We start from the raw sequence: 20,774 nt of genomic DNA, 5'->3' as shown, positions 1-20,774 counted from the left end.
GTGTTGCAGGTTCAGTCCCCAACTGGGGCGCACACAGAAGGCAGCCAATCAATGCTCTCTCACAATTTCTCTCTCTCTCTCTTTCTCCCTCCCTTCCCCCTTCTCTCTAAAATGTAAAAAATTAAATTTAAAAAACCAATTGAAATGTAATTTAGCGGCTTCTAAATCTCTCCCTGCTGAAACTTACTGTCTTGCCTTTACTTACAGCAGCTAATCTGAAGTGCTGGGTTGTTTGCAAAGATGGTTGCAATAATTCTTCCAACCCATCTGGGCAGGCCCCGTTGCCAGGTATCTTTGCCATTCCATCCATTAAGAGGTGGAATCTATTTTTCTTCCCATGAATCTGGGCTGGCCTTGTGATTTGCTTAGTATGGTAGCGTTAGACAGCAGTAACATTGAGTGACTTCTGAGCCTAGGCCTTGAAAGACCTTGTAACTTTTACTTATGTCCTCTTGAAATAATGACCAGTAGAGCTGCCCAGCTAAGTCCAGCCCAAATTGCTGATCCACAGAAGAAGGAGCAAATAAAATGGTTATTATTTTAGGATCCTAAGTTTGAGTGGTTTGTAATGTGGCAATAAATCACTTTGACATCTGCTTAGTTTTTAAAAGTGTTTTCTTGCAGTGTATGCCTACTGATATTTCATTGTAAGTGTTAGTATACTCAAAGAGTTGTTTCTGTACCCCACCTTCTAGATTATTCATCAAAATGTTAAATCAATCACAGTGAGATCACAAAGTCTACTTAGAGAGTTTTCTTTTTGATTTCAAACATTTGCTTCCTGGCTTTAAGTCAATTATCTGTCCAAGACAAAATATCTAACACTTTAACAGTAAATTTTTTAAAAAGAGAGAAGGGGTGAGGGGAGGGAGGAGGAAAGAGAGAATCTATGAAGAACCAGGGCATTAGGTAGTACTGGTCATTCACAGAATGCAGTAATAACTACTCCTTGCTTGGGACTCACATTTTATCCAATTTTTTATCTCCATGGTCTATCATGGTATCTGGATTTGGCACACAGCTAATGCTCAGCAAAGATACATGCTGAGATAATGAAGTTGCTAATTTTACACCTTGTTTCATACTTGTATGTCTTGTTTCCTAAAAGTAGAGCCAGCTTCTGTTCAAGTTCTGGTCAAGCAGAGTGTATAGTCTTGAGTATACCACAAAGATCTCAAAGCCTTATGTGGTAGATGTCTATGTGGGCAACTTTGTCTCAACCCCTGCCCCAGGTTTTTGAGGATTCACACAAGAAAATGGATCACAGCAATAATAATCTTTGCCTCTCTCTCTTCTAAGCTCCAAGGTCCCTTCTTTTGCTTCTGTAACTTGCTCTCTGAGCCAGTGCAGCCCAGCTGGTTCACTTCTACTACCCCTGTAACTTTCTAAATAAACTTCCTCTTATAATTTGAGTTCTCGGCTCTGAATTCTTTCTTTGCTGAACTCAAGAACTGAGGTCCAATCTTACCACCAACGCCACCAGTAATAAACTCAGTTTTCTTATCAGTACACAGAAGGGATGTAAATACAGTACCTGCATAAAGGAAATATTTTTATGTCCAAGGAGGTGGTTTCATAGTTTTCCTTTCATTAGAGCCAATTTTCTTCTTAAATTAATGGGAGATTTACATTTCTAATATCATTCTCAAAGCTGGGCACTTCACAGAATATTGAAGAGATCTTTGCACATTCATTCAACAAAATATATTAACTGTGTATTATTTGCAAGCCGCTGGACTATGGGACATGGAAAACTTAAGATGTAGAAGATACTGTGGATGAGAAAGGGGTTCTACAGAAAGTAACCTCACAGGGTGATCTGATCACATATTCCTAAATGACACTCAAATTTACTGATCATCTACCATGCACTGGGTATTATATCTATTACCTTGTAAGAATCTTATGGTTCTTACAAGGGAGGACAAGACATGCAGAAATAGTAATACACTTGGCATATATTGGTATTGGCCCCCAATTGGTATTTGTTGAATAAATGAATGTAAGAAACACAAGAGATCTCAAAATAACTACCTTTCTTTGAGAAACCCAGATTAAGAGGCTTTATTAGGTAGTGGTTTTCAATACCAAAGACCCCATTTCATGTTGGTTGACCACTTTAGAGCTGTGGAATTACAGGTTTCCCCTGTTATCTGAAAGTAGAATGTTCCTATGAAGACTTTCATAAGACAAAATGGTGTAAAATGAAAACCAATCACCATTAATCTTATATGGAAAAAATTGTAAGCATTCCCAGACTCCCAAAATAACCAAATCACACCAGATAACACATAAAACTGAAAATAATTTTTTATTATAGGCTAATTGATATAAACAAGAGTTAAGTTCCTATGACATTTTATCAACAACAGTATGTCAACATAAGAAACATCCAAACATGTAAAGAACTTTTTATGCATCTATTGGAGCCAAATAGATGACAACTGCTGGAAAGCAAAAGCTCAACAGATTGAGAAAATGCTCTAGAGAATGGCAGTTTTGCAGCTTATTTTATGTACTAGAATCAAAGGAGGAGGCGTGAGGAGGCCTAAGGAGGGTTACATGAAATCCATTGGTATTAGACTGAGGGGATGGGAGAAAGCAAATTGGGGACACCTCTGGGACCAGATAAAAAGTAAAATGGAGGGGCACCTATTTCTTCCACATCGGTGGGTGAAAGATAGTTAGTAATTGCCATTTACAGCATATCCATATGGTATTTGGGGAAGAAGATAGCAATGAGGGATTGTGTGTTCTCTTGCTCTGGTACAGTGGGTGTGCTCTGAAGGGTCTAGAAAAGGAGATCACTGACATTTTAAAGGTATCTCATCTTAGATGTAAAAAGACAGTAGAGCCCTGGCTGGTGTGGCTCAGTGGATTGAGTGCTGGCCTGCAAACCAAAGGGTCACTGGTTGGATTCCCACTTAGGGCACATGCCTGGTTTGTGGGCCAGGTGCCCAGTAGGGGATGCATGAGAGGCAACCACACATTGATGTTTCTCTTCCTCTCTTTTCTCCCTCCATTCCTCTCTAAAAATAAATAAACATGTTAACAAAAAAACACAAAACAGTAGATAGGCTCACTTAAGGCAAAGATTGACCTTTGTCAAGGAAACTACAGGCCTAGGATGCGACTACGGGGCCATGACCTACTTTTAGTTAGGAATTTTAATGTTCGGACCATCTACGTGGTCCCTTTCAGTCTGAGTTTGTAAGGCCCGTCATGCAGGCCCCCCGCTCCCTGCCCGCCCCGCCCCCCGCGCCCCCCTCCCCCCGCGCCCGGAGCTTGTCAAGTTTATAGTAGCCCCTTTTTCTGGTCCATTTATAACTAAGCAAGATGAATGAAAATGGTATTATTGGAGGACCTGCTGTACTAACATAGGTCTTTCCTAAAAGCGAAGTGTACTAATTTGAGCTTTTGAAAAGCAGAGGATACCCATAATAATCCTGGATTAGGTAATCTGACCTTTGATTTTATTAGTTATTAAATTTTATTAGACTGATACCCTAGTCATCGATTTAGTTTTCTTTCTACAATTAGCTGGTCCCAGTTATGTAAACACCCTTCTTTCAAACGTATTTAAAGACCCCTAGAGACTTAGAGATCAGCTTTTATCTTGTCGGGAGACAGGAGCTATTTTAACATTTCGTACCGCTCACGCGTTTTCTCGTTTTTCACGCGCCATCTGCTATGGACTTTAGATGTCAACACACTGTCTTGTCCACATCGAATGAAGCGATCTCATTGGCGGAAACCGTGCAGGTCAATCTACGAAAAACTATATAATTGCACGAACCCATAAAGCATTGCAGTTACATTGTATTTTGGTCATTCGACCCTGGCGTATGTCTTAGAGATTTCTATGCGGTACGCAATGTGTTAATTTGGAGCACTTTGATAGAGCCGAGTATGGTTAAGCGATACAAGGTTCATAACGCTGAGCGGAGAGGTTTGTCTCTGGTGCTCTTTCACGCCCATTTACGGACTGCTAAAAGCCTCTCACCAGCTTCTTCGGGTCAAGTCCGGTTTAGCACGCTCCTCCACCGCTCAGCGTGCTTCCAAGCCTGGAGGAGCCGGCAGGGCACACACCCTTTTCCTGCTCTTTTACTTCTTTTGCTCTTTCATGGCTCGAGGGAACTAAGCCCTCTAGCCTGAGATACTGTTGAACTGGTTTGGCATGCAGTTACTCTGCCCTCAAGATTAGAGGGATAGCCTAAACCACTGCTACGCTGTGGAACCACGCAACCCCCACCCTTACCTAGGGGCAAGGGGCAAAGCCCCGTGGGAGACTAACCTTTCACCTCTCCTCCTCTTCTCACCTCAGCTCACCAATTTTGACGCTAGCGAATGAATCGACGAGAATACCTGGTAGGCGGGACTTACTGTTGCTCTGTCCACTCTGATTGGCCTGAGACGGCTTGAGGGGCGGACTGCGTGAGCCGGCTAAGGACCCTCCTTCGGTGGGCGGGGAGAAGTGAGGGCGGCGCTTGCGCGCCGGGAGGTGGCCCAGTGGCCGAGGCGGAGACGCATGCGTGGTAGGCGGAGCTCGGCTCTTACCAATATTACCAGCCCAGTTCTTCCCATCCTTGCCTAAACTAGGTCTGGTGTTTCCGTGCTGTCGTGAAGAGTGGCTGCCGCTCGGGGTTCGGGTCGTCATGGCTGGTTACGAATACGTGAGCCCGGAGCAACTGGCTGGCTTTGATAAGTACAAGGTAGCGCGGGCCCCGCGGACGCTCCTGTTCCCCCTGGTCCCGGCCTCTCCCAGGCGGCTGAGGAGCCGGCACGGTCCGTGTCACCTTGTGCCGCGTGGCTCAGGGCGGGCTGGCAGGCGTTTCTCCGGGGGTCTTACCGAGTCCGGGGGCTTTGGGGTCGAGGTGCGTGAGAGCACCCTGGGGTCGTTGCCCCGACTCGGCCCTCACCCGGGGATCGCCCTTTCCTTCGGAGGCTGCTCTGCGAGAGTAGAGCGAGAGAATTCCCTTCGCTTCTTTACTTCATCATCATTATTATTTTGTAGCCCCCCCGAGAGGTAAAACAGTTTCCGTCTCTGGTGTCTTAACTGTCTTTATTTTAATGGAGTTTCTACCCGCCTTTCTGTTGTATACAACTTCAGAGGTGGGATGATCCTTTGGCAGATGAGGCCCGGGGAGAGGGAGTGACTACTGAGGCCGTACCGCCGATGCACTCCACTGCTCCCGGGGAAGAGGCTTCCTCGGCGGCAGCGTGCGGCGCCTGGGCTGCCAGATGGCGTGAATGCACACAGGAAGGACCTATGTAGTGGAAAGAGCGCGGGCTATGGATTACATATAAACCTGAAACCAAATCCGATACCAAAATCTAATTTCTTTATTTGGCTTGGGGCCAAATAATAGTGTCTACCGTGCAAAAGAATTGTAAGAATTTCAGAAGTGCCGAGTATATAATGGGTCTCCAGTAAATGGTTAAATTTCCCTCCGAATCTGGTTCATCGTCATTGCTCCCTTCTCAGTGAAGGAGTCCTCTATCCACCCTGTTTGTTGTCCAAGCGAGAAACCTGGGTAGTAACCTTTCATTCTGATTCCTCTGAATGGATTCCACACCTAGTTTTCCCTGTTATTAACAGCTTACATTAGTATGGTACATTTGTCACAATTAATGTATACATTATTAACTGAAGTCCATTTTTTTTGTAAGCCAGTGCTATTTAAAGATTTTATTTATTTTCTGAGAGAGGGGAAGTAAGAGAGAAAGAGGGAGCGAAAGACCCCTGTGCAATGTGCTCAAGAGAAACAGGGTGGGTTGCTTCTCGCTTGCCCCAAGTCGTGGACCTGGCCTGCCACCCAGGCATGTGCCGTGACTTGGAATTGAACTGCAACCTTTCATTTCACAGGCTGGTGCTCAATCCACTGAGCCACGTCAGCCAGGTCTGAAGTCCATTCTTTATTCAGATTTCCTTAGTTTTTAACCTAATATTCTTTTTTGGCCCCAGGATCTCATCCAGGATGCCACGTTACATTTAGGCATCATGTCTCCTTAGGCCCCTCTTGGCTGTGACAATTTCTCAGACTTTTGTTTTTGATAAAACAAAACTTGGTAGTTTGGAGGAGTTCTGGTCAGCTTTTTCGTAGCATGTCTCCTATTAGGGATTTGCCTGATCTTTTTCTCATGATTAGATGAGGGTGATGGGTTTTTGGGAGGAAGGCTGCAGAGATGAAGTACCTTTCTCACTGTATCATATGAAGTGTACATGCTGTCAACCTGACTTGTCACCGTTGATGTTGACTTTGATCACCTGGCTGCGGTAGTGTTTGTCGGGTTTCTCCTTATAAAGTTACTGTCTTTGGAAGGAAGTCGCTGCATGCAGCTCACACTTGTGGGAAGGAGAAGTAGGTTCTACTACCTTGAGGGCAGAGTATAGACGTAATTTATATTTGGAATTCCGCATGGAAGATTTGTCTTTTCCCAGTGCATATTTATTTATTCAGTTATTTATGTTAGTATGAGTTCATGTTTATTGTATACTTTGGGTTATAATCCAATACTACTTAATATTGTTGCTCACCTACATTTAGTTTTGTCCTTTCAACCTTTTTTTCTGTGTTTCATAGTGATCTTTAAAAAAAATAAGCATCTGGTCACAGCCATTCTTTGCTTAAAACCCTCCACTCTCTTCCCACTGCTCTTGGAATAGAATCCAAAAATTCATAACATGTTCTGAATGATCTTGCTCTAGTCTCTGTTCAGCTTCCAATCATGCAGCTCGCTGTCTGCCTCTCTTAGCCTTAGTAGCCATCTCTCCCATCCCCCCTTTTTTTAGGTCTTCAGTGTTATATCTTCCTTCCCCATTTATGTTCATCTTCACATCTTATATGTTAATTCCTCGGAGAAGCGTTCCCCAATTATTGCTCTCCCTTTAACTGTGCTCTCATAGCACCCTCTGCATCTTTATGGAATTCGTTCTTCAGTGTGTCTCCCCATTAGAATGTAATGCCCAAGTGGTAAGACTTGCCTCAGGACTACCCTGCCTGAGCGCTGTGCTACTCTGCGTACTAGGCACCCAGTGCACATTTGTGGAATGAATGAATGAATAACTGAAAAAGTCATAGTGGATTGTGTCTAATTGGAATTGGAAAAACTGTAAGAGACCTTAGAAGGTCACATAGTATATTCCTGTGCTTTCAGACAATGTTGGGCCATACCATTTTGAAGTGAGGTGCTGCTGACTTGTCTTAAACTTTTAAGTGGAAAGAAGTTTCAGCGTCTAGGTAACCCAGGCCAGGGCTTTACAACTTTCATTAAAGGAGGTCATTAATCCAGATAACTTCCTATTTTGCCGTAAGCTCTACTCCCCTTCTGTTATCTGTTTTGCATTGTAAATATTGACATATAAAACTTCTTCTTTACTGGGATCTATCTCCCTGGGTAATTGCTCATGTTTCATTTGCAGCATTGTCTGTAATAGGGAATCTACTTCTTAAAAGCAGTCTTCTCTAGATTGGGGTCCTAATTTACAGAAAATCTTAGTGTGTTTTTCTGTTCCTGTCCCCCTCACCCCTTCTGTTATCTGACTCACTTCCTGTCTGACAGCAGATTTCCTATTATCCTGGAAAACAAAGGTCAGTTAAATAAGCATCCAGTGTTTACTGAAATGTAGTGTGTTAATGTTATTTTAGTTATAATGTAGCTTCTTTTTTAAAATAGTAGAGAGTACAGATTTATTTCTTCTAGTGGGTAGTTTTTTACTCAGTACTGTGTTCATATTAAAAAGTACGAATCAAAAGGTATCCAAAGGAAAAAACCTTTGTGGTCAGTTTTACTGGAACGTGAATTGCATCTTGAGACCTTTTCTTTCTGAAGATCACATGTTCCCATTGTGTGGTCTTTGACAGTAAGTCCTTTTTAAAAAAAAAAAAAAATGTTTATTTATTTTTAGAGAGGGGAAGGAGAAGGGAGGGAGAAAGAGGGAGAGAAACATCAGTGTGTGATTGCCTCTTGCATGCCCCCTACTGGGGACCTGGCCGGCAACCCTAGAGTGTGCCCTGACTGGGAATCACACTGGCAACCCTTTGGTTCACTGGCCGGCGCTCAATCCGCTGAGCCACACCTGCCAGGGCGACAGTAAGCCCTTTACTATTGCTTACTGAATTAAAACAGCTTTGCCCATAAATGGCTAAAAACTCAAACTACTCAAAAGAGATTTTTATTTTATTCCCCGATGTGACCCTGTATATTAGAGCAAAGAGCTGTAGAGAAAAATTGATACTGTAAAAGCAACTGGTGGAAAAATTACTCTTACACTAGTTAAATTTACCTTCCCTGGAGGTACATCTGAGAGCTACAGTTGGAAACCTGGCAGTTATTCAGAATAACTGCTGAAAGAGGTGCAGACGCAGAGTGGTCATTAGGTTTCTGGAATAAGAAACTGTAAGACAATTGATTTTCAGTACAGAAGTATGGATGGGTTCTATGCTATATACTCTCTTAACACTTGTGTTCTCGTGTTACCACAATTTTATTAAGCAGTTAAGTAATTAGTGTCTAGCTTCTCTTTTAGGATATGAGCTCTGGGAGGCAAGGCCTATAACTGTCTTACTCAACATGACCAAGGTCTAGCACATGAACAGAGTAGGCTCTCAACCTATTTACTGAAGGAATGAAAGTGTGAATAAACCATTTTGGAAGTATGGTAAAAGGGAGCTATGTATCTCCTAGATGTCAGAAGGATACTTTTGTATATTGAATGTGAAGATGTCAGGGGTTTAACTACCATTGTTCTCTGTAGGATACTTTCAGACAATCATGTTGAGGGATTTCACCCTCATGATGCTTACCATTCCTCTCTTCTACTTCTCCTTTCTTTGGACAGGTCTTGTAATTGAAGGATTTTTCTACTTGTCTAAGGATGAAACTTTCACTGTGATTTACCTAATCTGACCTAGGTATAATTTTGATTGATAGTGTAGCAGCTAGTTTCAAATAGTATCATTCTGCTTCAGAGAGGAAGTGTTCTGTGAAGTACCTTGTTTGGTTTCAGGAATATAATGTGATGAGTTGTTTCTGCTGTTAGGGTAGTTAACTTGGCTGTTAATAACAAACTGATTATAGGAATCATGATCGTTATGAATTAATTATTATTACAATTATGGTTGTAAAGAGAGATTGTGTCTTGGTGTTAATGCTAAAGAACTAGAACCTGGCCTTCACCCTTCCTGGTTCACACAATTTAATTTTGTTTCTTCAATAAGCACTTATTGAGAGCCCTTTCTTTGTCATGCATAGCGTCAGGGCTGCAAAAATTAAGCTAGGCTAAAATTCCTACCTTCACTAGATCATGTTTGGTGGCGTATGGATGAGTAAATAGTTATAAATATTTAACAAATGAAGTTAGCAAAGTTCACGGAGCTCAGCCTGCAAAGATGAAGGCCGAGTGGACCCAATCAACCAGGTAAAGAGGGGAAAAACGACATCACAGAACAGGACAGCAATAGAGTGCAAAGGGGTGGAGGCCTGAGAGATTATTTTCTGGGAACCGCAAGTTAGATGTTTCGGCACAATGGTGTAGTGGCAGGAGATGAGACTGGAGAGGGAGGCAGGTCCTGTCAGAGGATGATGATTGATACAAAGGTCTTTTGGATTTTACCCTGTAGATAAATGTTTCTATGGTCTAAGGACTATCTGCATCAGAATTCTGTAGGGAAAGGGCTTTTAATAGCAGATTCCTAGCCCAACTTGAGGAGATTCCGATTAGATAGATTGCCATTATCTGCATGTTAAACAAATATTGGGTTGGCCAAAAAGTTCGTGTGTTTTCTTTTTGAAAATAAAGACACGCTTTTCATTTTCACCAATAACTTTATTGATTTGGATCATTTGAGTGTGTTGGCTGTCTCCATATGGTATAATGTTGCTTGTTCTCAATCAATGTCTTGATTAGATTGCTATCAACTTCAGCTGGTCTGCTTGACTGGAGCATCATCCAGAGAGAAATCTCCAGCATGAAACTGCAAACCATGTTTTTTTAAAGATTTTATTTATTTATTTTTAGAGAGCTTGGAAAGGAAGGAGAGAGGAGAGAAATATCAGTGTGTGGTTGTTTCTTATATGCCCCCTACTGGGAACCTGGTCCACAACCCAGGCATGTGCCCTGCCTAGGAATCAAACCGGCAACCCTTTGGTTCACAGGCTGGCACTCAATCCACTTAACCACACCAGCCAGGGCTGTACACCACTTTTGACATGTTTGATGAGTCACAGCACCTTTTGCTTGCGCTACACAAATCTTTTTTCGTGTTTCAGTTGTGTTTTTACGTTTCTTGAAATAATGAAGCATAATATGCTGAAAATGTTGCTTATTTCCTTTTACTTTCAATATTAAAATGGATACACAGGTTTTTTTTAAATGTGTGCTGATAATGACAGCTGCCACAACACAGTTTAACAAAATTCTTTTGAATGAAGTTAAGGACAACTAAGCACTACTAGAGCCATCTTATGGGAAAAAAACCAAATGAACTTTTTGGCCAACCCGATACCTCAGGTGGTTCTTGGGTACATTGAGGTTTTGGGAAGCCACTTAAGAATTTTGAAGAGGATCAGCTTTTAATATTAGGAAGCTTACCCTGGCAGCTTATAAAAAATGAATGTTTGGTGCTGGAGTTAAGGGTGATAGGGAGACAGATCTCTTAGGATCCCCCTGCATGGAACTAGGTAAGAAACGAGGAAGGCCTGACTCTAAGCAATGGCCATCCAAAGGGAGCTGGGGATTCTAAAGATAGAGGTCACAGTCACAGCTGGTTGACCTGCCCACTGTATTTGGCCCAGTAGATGTGTTTAATTTGACCCACATCTACATTTCTCTTGATAAGCCAGAATATTGGACAACATTGGCCCTGAACTACTATTTTTATTTTTAAAGATTTTTATTTAATTAATTTGAGAGAGAGAGAAACATTGATGTGCGAGAGATACATCGATTGGTTGCCTCTCCCACACACCCAACTGGGGACCTGGCCTGCAACCCAGGCATGTGCCGTGACTGGGAATCAAACCCGTGACCTTGCGGTTCTCAGGCCAGCGCTCAGTGTACTGAGCCACACCAGCCAGGGTGGACCTGAACTTCTTGACAAGAATTTCCTGAAGCTGACTAGTGCTTGCCCTCTTTGAAAAGGATATTTGTTCTCCAGTTTGCCATTTCTCTACCAGTCCATAGGCTCACACAGGTCCTTTGTTCAGTTTACGTGCCTCATCCCTATGGGCATTTGAGTTTGTGATCCTTGATTTAAGATTTTAAACAGACAGAACATGGTGACTGACTAGCTGGTGGCTGTGTAAGGCCAGAGGATGAAAAGTGGGGAGGAGCCTGGTGACTCAGGTTCTGTCTGGTGGGATGACTTGGATCGAAGCAGCAGTCGCTGCAGGGAAGATTTTATAAAGCATTAACCCTGGAAAGGTGCTCTTGGTAACAGTAGCACCTAACGTTGTTGAGTCAAAACTTTAATTCTATTGATAGCCCAATGAGGCGGTATTATTAATATCTCATGAGTAACCAAACTCAGAGTTCTCTCCTTATAGAAGCTATAATTATAATTTAAATGACAAATGCTGCTCAACCCGCAGGATAACAATAATCTTTTGCATGAGGCCCTTCTCTTGGGCAGGGCCACTTGAAGCTGTGATTTGTGGACTTAGAATTAAAACCAAAAAACCTTCCTGTTCTAAGGAAATACCATTTGTGGATAAATTGCTCTCCATAGAGGAATATTTCTGTAGGATTTAAAAGACTTAGAACACTTTCCTCCTGTTCCTGAGCCGCAGTAGAAACATGAGAAGTTCTTGATTTTTTGATTTTCCCTTATTATGATTGCAAGATGCCTATAGTATCATATGTTCATACCTAGATATGTCGTAGTTAATTCAAGTATAACTTCTCTTTAGTTGTGCCTTGGTCTCCTTGGATAGATTTGAGGCAGTGACCTCTCCCACCTGTAAGCACATTAGTAAAGCTTGAAAAGCCTTTTTGTAGCCATAGATAGAGATTTACGAATGACTCAGAATTACTTTCGTAGTTGGCCGAGGAGCCTTTCAGAAGGAGTGAGAGAAAGATGGATGGGAAACTTCTGCCCAGAGACAGGGAGGTTAAATGGTAGAAAGGAGATCGCTACATTTTTAGGTATTGTTTGGGGGAAACATCATAAATTGGTTCTTTCACTACTTTCTGAAATACCAGTTCCCTGACGATGGCTTGTTTTATAGCTGTTGTAATGCTTAAATGTTAAGAACTTTTTTGCTGAATAAGAATTTGTCCAGTGCATAAAGGAGTTTGGGGAAAGATGTTTCAATCAGAGAGACTGATGGAACGAAGGCACGGAGATGAGGAAGATCACAGTGAGACGGAGGCACAAGGGAGCGGTGGGTCCGTGAGGGACCAGGGCAAGCCCAGTGAGCCCAGGGAAGCAAAGTTGCAATGGCAAGAGCAATATCATGGTAAATACGGAACAATAATAATGATAGCAAACACTTACATGGCATTTACTGTACACCAGGCTTTACGTCTATCTCATTTAGTATCCACAAGTGCCTCATGAAGAAGTGCTGTTGTTTTCCCCATTTTACTGAGACAAGTAGTTGCTTAAGGTTCCCACAGCTGAGATTTCAACCCAGGCAACCTGGGTCCTGGGTCTGTGGACTTCATGCTATGCTGCCTCTCAAATCTAAGAATTAACTATAAATTCTGCCTTGTAGTTACTGGGTGTTTGTGTAAGATATATAAACATTAGAATAAAGACCTTTGATGCCATGCTTAATTGAACATGTGTCTGATGTTTGCCGATGGGGAAAACGTACACTGACAAAAAAAGAATTGATTTAATTTCTCTTCCCCAGTTTTACATTAGCAGGTGTAAGTGGGCTTTTGTGTACTAGTCTTATATTGAGTATTGAGGACATTTCATTTGCTATTAGCTGTGATTGAGATAAAAGGCTTTTGATTAAATAGTTTTGGGACTGAAGTTAAAAAGAACCCACATACTACTAGCTCTGTGATCTCAGGCAGGTTAACAGTCTCTCTAAACCAGGCTTCTTCATCTGTAAATTAGTGTAGTACCTGTATCATAGGATCATTATCAGATTCAAAGAGTTAATGTTTATAAAGTACCTGGCACATAGTACTTAGTAATAACTAAATAAAAAATAACACTTGACTTTTGTGCTCTGCTTGTGAACATAGCATATAACATGGGCCACATCCCAGAAAGTAATACCAAGAGAAAGTATATATTTAATCCTGTATAATAGTACAATAGGCAGAGTAAAGTCAATTTTCCTAAATATCACTCTCCTTTTTAAGAGTCCACAGTACCTTCCATGTGTTTATCCTAAGTTTAGTATCCAAATTCCTCGGCAAGGATTTCAAGTTCCTTCACTGAACTACTTTTGTTTTATCCTCTCATCTTTTGTTAGAGCTTATTATAAATAAGTCTGGCAAGCAAGTCCTCTTGACTGACTTGTTCTTGTCTCTTTGTTCTAGCTCTTCTCCAGTCGACTTCTTAGCAGATATAAGTGATGATATTCAGTAACACGAGATCTCATTGCCCACTGAGTCATGTTCTCTGTGGGTGTAGTTCTTAAAAGTCTTGTATTGATCTACACAATGGAATACTATGCAGCAGAAAGAAAGAAAGAATCGCTCTCCTTTGTGACAGCATGGATGGAACTGGAGACTATTATGCTAAGTGAAATAAGCCAGGCAGTGAAAGACAAACACCATATGATATCGCTTATAGGAGGAATCTAATAAACAAAATAAACTAACAAGCAAAACAGAGCCAGAGACATGGAAACAGGGAACAGACTGACAGCTGCCAGAGGACAGGGAGTGGGGCAGAGAGTGGAAAGAAGGGGAAGGGAATAGTCAAAAACCATGTATGAGTGACCCGTGGGCATGGACAGTGGGGTGGGATGGGTTGCAGGAGCGGGGATGGACAGGATGGAGGAGGGCAAAGGGGGGGAAATTGGGACAACTGTCACAGAATAAGCAAGAATAAAAAAAGAAACTTTTTATTTCTGTCCCAGCGTTAATATAACCTTTTATTTTTCATTTTAAGTTTAGATTTGGTGTTTTTATATCATAGTAGATTGTTCCTGACATAATGCCTTGCATTTTGTAAGCGTTAGGGAGTAGTTGCTGAATTGTATGATACTCCTCTCCCTTGAAACGCGGTGTTTGAAGTCACCATAAAGAGGTATAGGCTCCGACCCCTGAACTGATGCTGCAGCTTTTCCTGCTGAGGGGCGGCGGGAGTGTCGGTGGTGCCGGATTTCCCCCGGGCAGTGGTCCTTGGACTCGAGAGCGCCTCGGAATCCCCGGGGGGGTTTGTTGGATGACAGATGGCTGGGCCCTGTGCCCCGAGTGTCGGATTCTGTGCATGGCGGGGCGGGGGGGGGGTGTGTGAGGAGTTTGCATTCGTTCGCGGGTACATTTTGAGAACCGCCTCATGAAAGAAGTACTCATTTGTATTGCGGTCAGAAGAGCAGTTAATAAAACCAAGAGATGAATGTAAAGGAAGAAGGAAGTATTATTCTGATGTTCATAAGTTAGCTTTCAAGCATCAAGTAGTCTTGATTTTTGTGACTAGGAACCTCAGGATATCTTTTATTACAAAAAGGAGGATGTAGTGCTTTCACAATTGTGTATTAGTTTTCTATTGCTGGTTAACACATTACTGCAGACTGGGTGGCAGGAAACAACGCACTTACTGTCTCACAGTCCCTGTGGGTCAGGAGTTGTGGCACTGGTAGGTGGCTCCTCTGATCCAGGTCTCACCTCACTGCAGGGGAGGTGTCCGCAGGGCTGTGCTCTCACCCAGACTCGGGTTCCTCAGCCAGGTTCGTGCGGTTGTTGCAGGATTCAGTTCTTTCCAGCTGTAGGGCTGAGGCTCTTGGCTCCTGGGCGGTTGCTCTCTTTTCCTTGCCACACGACCCTTGCCACAGGCCATTCTCATCATTGCTGTTTGCTTCTTCAAGGTCAGCCGTAGACTCTTCTCTAAACCACTTAGGTGGAATCTTACATACGGTAGGTATCCTGAAGGTAGTATCTCTTCACCTTTGCCATATAATGTATCCTAAGCAACACTGTCACATCTGTCATCTTTGCTATGTTCTGTCTGTGAGAGGCAAATCATGGGTTCCAGCCTCAGTAGTGGAATGAACCATTAAGGGGAAGGGATTGATACAAGAGCTTGACTCATTGGGAATTACCGTAGCATGTATCTGTCACAAATTGAAAACCAGAAAAATGTGTATTGTAAGATATTATGGGAACAATGATTTCAGTACACTGGATCTAGGTAGCCCATGATTGTATTAATATTTGAACCAGGGCAGGGTAGTTGGGTTTAAAACAAAGTGATCAGTTTCACAGAAGTGTTCCAAGATGACTCAGAAAGGACTTAAGGTTTAGATCTTCCTGTTTATTACCTGTGTTACTCTCTGAACTTTATATCTCTTCATCTGTAAGATAGGAATAATATACCTTATCTGTCTTAAAATATCAAATAAGAGAATAGATGTATGAGTAATTTTTCTTTGGAAACTAAATATACAACATGATACAAATGTAAATGGTATTATTAATAGGGGAAGAGGAGGAGGAACTTCCCTTTGTGAAGTTAAAAGTTGGTCCAGTTTCAGGGGGAAAAAAGATTTGGTGAAGAGAGTAACACTCTTCATCACTGATGGATTGATTCTGTACTACTACTACTTGAATAAACATGCCAAGTAGTTTGTGCATTTATTTATTCATGTGTGTAAGCATTCAGACATGTTTATTGAGCTCGTTCTACTGTGTGGTAGAAGCAGCAAGGATTAGGTTGTGGAGCTTTCTCTGTTCTCCTAACTGTCTCTCTATTTCAGTGCTCAGTGAGTCCCATGTTTGTATGTAGGAGGCAGTCTTAATAATTGTTGAGTGAATAACAAGTGGAGCCTTTGTTTTGTGTTTTGAGCTTAAGTGACCGGCCTGCAGGGTTGGAATGCCATTGCTAAGGAGCTCTGCTCCAGGAATGGTAGAGCGCGCATTAGCCACAATAGATTCTTCCCCTGTAGAGACTTAAAACCTAAGCATGTTTGAGTCGAGAAACCTTTCAGAAGGGGTCTGACCTCAGTACCTGTCAGTACCTTACCAGACACTGAGCTTTATTGTGCAGGGGCAGTAAAGAGAGAGAGAATTGACATTTCTTTTCTCTCTCCCGAGTTCTTAAGAGAGGTTGATAATGTGTTTATTTCATTTTTGAGATGTCTGGAAAGTTCTCATGAACCTAGTTGTTAACTTAAGTCAATTCTTTTTGGCTGTCTTGCTTTTTACTCCTAAAAACATGGATACTTTTGCACTTAAGAGTTTTGGAAATAATTTTTAAAAATCAGAAATGTCATCTTGAGTTTGCTTACCTCTCAGTACATGGGGTTTGTGAAATACCAGCTTATATTCGAGCCACCTTTTATGGATTTCCACAGTTAACTAAAATATGTTTTACAGGTACAAAGTTTATATTTCAGATGTGTAAAAGACAGGCCTGTATTAAAAATCATTTGAGAGTAAGAGTCCTATTCTCATGTTGATTAGAAGACAGATAAAGCAAAGGAAATCTAATTATACATAGTTGAACATTACTTGGGACAGTAGCCTCAATCTAATTAATAAGTTACTCGGATCTCTGTATTTAGTGCAAGGGTGAGTGAGTTCATATTTGTTTTCTTATCAGTACACAGAGGGGTTTAAAATACAGTGCCTGTATAAAGGAAATATTTTTAGGTTCAAGGAGGCAGTTCCATAGTTTTTCTTCTCTTAGAGCCAATTTCCTTCTTAAATTAAGAGGAGACTCACATTTCTAATGTCCTTAAAAATGGGCACTTCACAAGATATTTTGGAAGTAATTCAGAGGTCATTATACTGCTCCTAGTCTAATCTGTAATTGTCTCTTGCTTCATGTGCTGTAACAGTGTCTTAACTGGCTTCATTTTCACTTTTGCCCCCATCCAGTCCATTTTCTACTCTGTGATCAGTGTGATCCTTTAAAAATATGAATAAGGATATGCCCTGGGCTTAGATAAACTTCAGCCCATTGTGGTCTTGCCGGGTGGTGTCTGCCTTGATCTCCAGTCTCATTTCAAAATGTTCTTCCTTCTATGCTAAGCTGTAGCTGCGTTCATTGGCCTTCCAACAGCATTTCAAGTATGTCTAGCTTTGTGGTTTTTGTACGTATTGTTCTCTCTGCTTGGAAGGTGGGTTGGGACTCCCCTGCCCTCCCCACACTGCCCCACCGGAGGGGCCCAAAATAGGTTTACAGTTGCATGTGAAAACGTTTATTATTGTATTATTTTCTGTATGAACAATTGTAAACCTTTTGTATATTTTTTATTTTCTTTTTTTGTAGGTATACATTATATATAAACGCACAGATCTTAAACGTATAATTTAATGAATTTTTAATCATGTATATAGCCATGTAACTGCCACCCAGTTCAAGACACAGAATGATCGCTAGCAGTTCAGAAGGCCCCCTTCAGCCCTGTCACCAAACTGCGCTTATGATTTCTTTTGCTGTAAATTAATTTTGTCTGTTTTTGAACGCCATTAAAAGGGAATCTTTAACAGAATGTCCTGATTAGTGTCTCGTTTCTTGGACTCATTATTTTGTCTCAGACGCTCCATACCTGACTGTTCTCATCTCGCAGGACCCGGCTTCAGCCTCCTCTCCTTACAGAAGCTTTCTCTGGCTACTCTGGTTAGGCCCACTTCCTGGTCCGCTATCTTCATGCACAGTGCCCTCTTTATTTCCTTCATAGTTTTGTGACAGCTTATGATTGTTACTTGTCTTCTTGCTTACCGTCCATTCCACACTAGACTGTAGACTCAGTGAGCACAGGAAACAATTTGGTCCTGTTCACTATTCTCTTCCCGGTGACCTAGCACAATTCCTGGCAAAATCATAGGCAATCATAAATATTTGTTGACTTACTGAATGAATGAATGAAGGAAGGAAGGAAGGAATGGACTCTGCTTTATTTCCTTGTATTGAAGTGAAAAAACGTTTTGAAACTTACTAATAGTTGACAAAATGCTATTGAAGGTAATTCTGGATTTTGTTAAGACTTTCTGAATATCTTTTCTTGTCTCTAATATAGAGTAATTGCTGAAGATGACAGATAGAATTGTATACCCAAATAAAAATTATTAAATATAGTAATAGCAGTCTTGAGAGAAATGTTCAGAAGTTCTACCTTGATCAGCATTTTAAGTGAAGGCATCATTAGCATGGCAGATTTACATGCTGAGAGTTTAGGGAAGCACAGCTCTTACCTCGGATAGCTGACTCTGACTCTGAGGAGATTTAGAGGGGATGGATGGAAAGATGAGTTGAGTCTGTCTGGACGAAGTGTTAAAATGGTAAATGTAGAGTCTTACACTGAGCTTCCAATAGTCAGCCTCACATTGGCATGGAGGAAGGTGGCTTAGTAGTCCGTGTAAGAAAGGCCTGAGGGGTCAGGTGACTGTGAAGCTGTATGTGAGTCTGCAGGATGATTTTGTTGCCATAGGAAATTAATAATATGTGGAGCATCAGTGAGAGAAATAAGTTATTTAGGAAGAGGGGCTTATAGTCATGTTCTTGATCTACTCAATGCACCACTTGAAAGGCTCCTTTTGCCCTGGATCACACCTTTGTGTGTGGTGGTTTAACAACAAATTGGATTGCCTGGAGCACAGGCCACCTGCTTTGTGAATAAAGTTTTATTTGAACACAGCCATACTCATTTTTCACATATCTCCTGTGTCTGTTTTCCTGCTGCAGTGGCAGTGTTGAGTGTTTGTTACAGAGACCTAAAATATTTATGATTTGGCCCGCGACAGAAAATGCCTTTCATCCTCTGGTCTAGGGAGCTGACCTACATGATGAAGGAGATTGGAACCATGGCAAAAGAGGAGCCGCAAAAGGGCTGCGGGATGTTTTCAGGTGTGACAGGGAAAGCTGTCTTCAAATATTTCAAGGAATACTGTTTGGATGAAAAACTAGACCCTTGTCTGCTTGACTTTGTAAGGTTCTGAGGTTTTGCATTGGTATGATTCTCTCAAACTCAGGCCGTGGTCCTCGAGCATTTCTCCAAGGCACTAGCCTAGCCTGGCTCAGCGGGTGGTAGGGCCGAGCAAGGCACAGTAGACCTTCACAGCGGACAGTCCTCCTCGTTAGTACTGAGTACTGTGGTGTATATCAAAACATCATTCCAATGGGAAATAAAAATATATTTGGCCAGCCTTACCAAATAACCTAAATCTAGTTTAACACCTTTAAAAGCTTATATTTTACTTGTTTTTTCACACACGTGGAAGGTTTGAATCATTCTTTTTTCCTCCTATTGATTCCCAAGATGGTTTCAAGTTTCTTTGTTTAAAGCAAGTGACGAGTAGCCTCAAAAAGCACTCAGGTGTTTAAGGCTAAAACAGTGTTCTTTAGGTTTATTGCTTGCTGTCTTTTGTAATCTCATCTTAATCTTCCTTGCTATACTTGAGCTCATCAGCTTGTTATAAAATGTAAAAAAGTCATTTCGACAAACTAACCTTGTATTTAGTTCTCAACATTCTTTTCCTAATTCCACTGGTCTCTTGAAATAGAGATTCAGAGTTAAAACTTAAGAATTTACGAAGAGCTTTTCAAATCGAAATACCATCAGTTAAGGACCTTCTTTTAGAGCTAATTCAAATTATGGAAAGCTATTGAATGAAACTCATTCAGCAAACATTTGAATTAAGAGCATCGTATTTTGTGTATCATATTAACTATTTGTGTGATTAGCTATTCTCATTTGGACTTCTTACAGTTTTTGTACTTTGCAGTAGGTGGGGGACTTGAAGTGTGTGGTTTTCCAGTTCATCTGATCCGCTGGCTCTGTCCTGTGGGTCTGGGTGCAGACTTCTGTGAGGCCCGGGCCTCACCACTTTGCCGTCGGCAGCCTGTAGGGGCTCTTATTGGCTCTGTGCCCTCAGGTCGGAAGACTTAAATTCCGGCATTGCCTCAGTTGAGAACTCCTTCGTCCTGCAGAAGTTCAGATGTAATGGTATCTATTAGGTGGAAAAGCTTTGTAGGCAGTAGGGAACTGTGAAGTAGAAGTTGATTTTGTACGACCAGTATACTGCTCATTTAAGTAGCTCCTGCTGAGAGCCTGGATGCAGCTCCGCAGTGTCCGGCTCTGTTCTCCACCCCCATTTCCTCCCCACAGTTTATCTCGGATCTTTTGTCCACATTATCCCATTTCATTCAGAATGGGATGGAGAAATGGAGGCACTCACACATGGAGTTTGTTGAATAAACATTTGACTCTCTTTGCTTGCAGTATTTTAAAATATTTACTTTTTTGTTCCGTTACACTTTTAAGTCTTGAGACACTCATGAGAAAAATAGTTCCTGCATATTCATTCAGTAAGTAATTTTGATCTTTATGATTTTTTAAAAAGTTAGATACTCAAATGCTTACTACTTACTTTATATGCATACCAAGCATAAGTACAAAACACAGTAAACTTTTTCCAAATACCTGACTAGTATGATGTTGCTTAAATGTAGGCTGGATGAATTAGGTAATATAGCTACTTCTTGAGGGTGGGAACTGTCCCTTATCACACCTAGAGGAATACCCTAGTGTGTGTGTCTGATGAGTACATCATCAACACCATTCTTGAAGTTTTACATGTTTGTATACAGATATTGTTAACATTTCTTCTGAAAGTTTTACTAAGTAGCTCAATAATTGGG

The 20,774-nt window shown here is 41.5% G+C and overlaps 1 protein-coding gene across 1 annotated transcript in view; it reads left to right on the top strand.

Annotated features, from left to right (window-relative positions):
* The first annotated feature begins 4,575 nt into the window (after positions 1–4,575).
* SELENOI (selenoprotein I) overlaps positions 4,576–20,774 on the top strand; it is a 43,411-nt gene continuing 27,212 nt past the window's right edge. The window contains exon 1 of the mRNA XM_054568856.1: positions 4,576–4,712. Within this exon, the coding sequence (XP_054424831.1) occupies positions 4,656–4,712 (57 nt within the window). The 5' untranslated portion in view covers positions 4,576–4,655. The remainder of the gene's footprint in view (positions 4,713–20,774) is intronic.

Source organism: Pteronotus mesoamericanus, unplaced genomic scaffold, assembly GCF_021234165.1.
Source record: "Pteronotus mesoamericanus isolate MK-2021 breed Mesoamerican mustached bat unplaced genomic scaffold, CSHL_Meso_final contig_101, whole genome shotgun sequence".
Taxonomy (NCBI): domain Eukaryota; kingdom Metazoa; phylum Chordata; class Mammalia; order Chiroptera; family Mormoopidae; genus Pteronotus; species Pteronotus mesoamericanus.
Note: the sequence above shows the minus strand (reverse complement) of the source record. Positions and strands in the feature narration are given on the sequence as shown.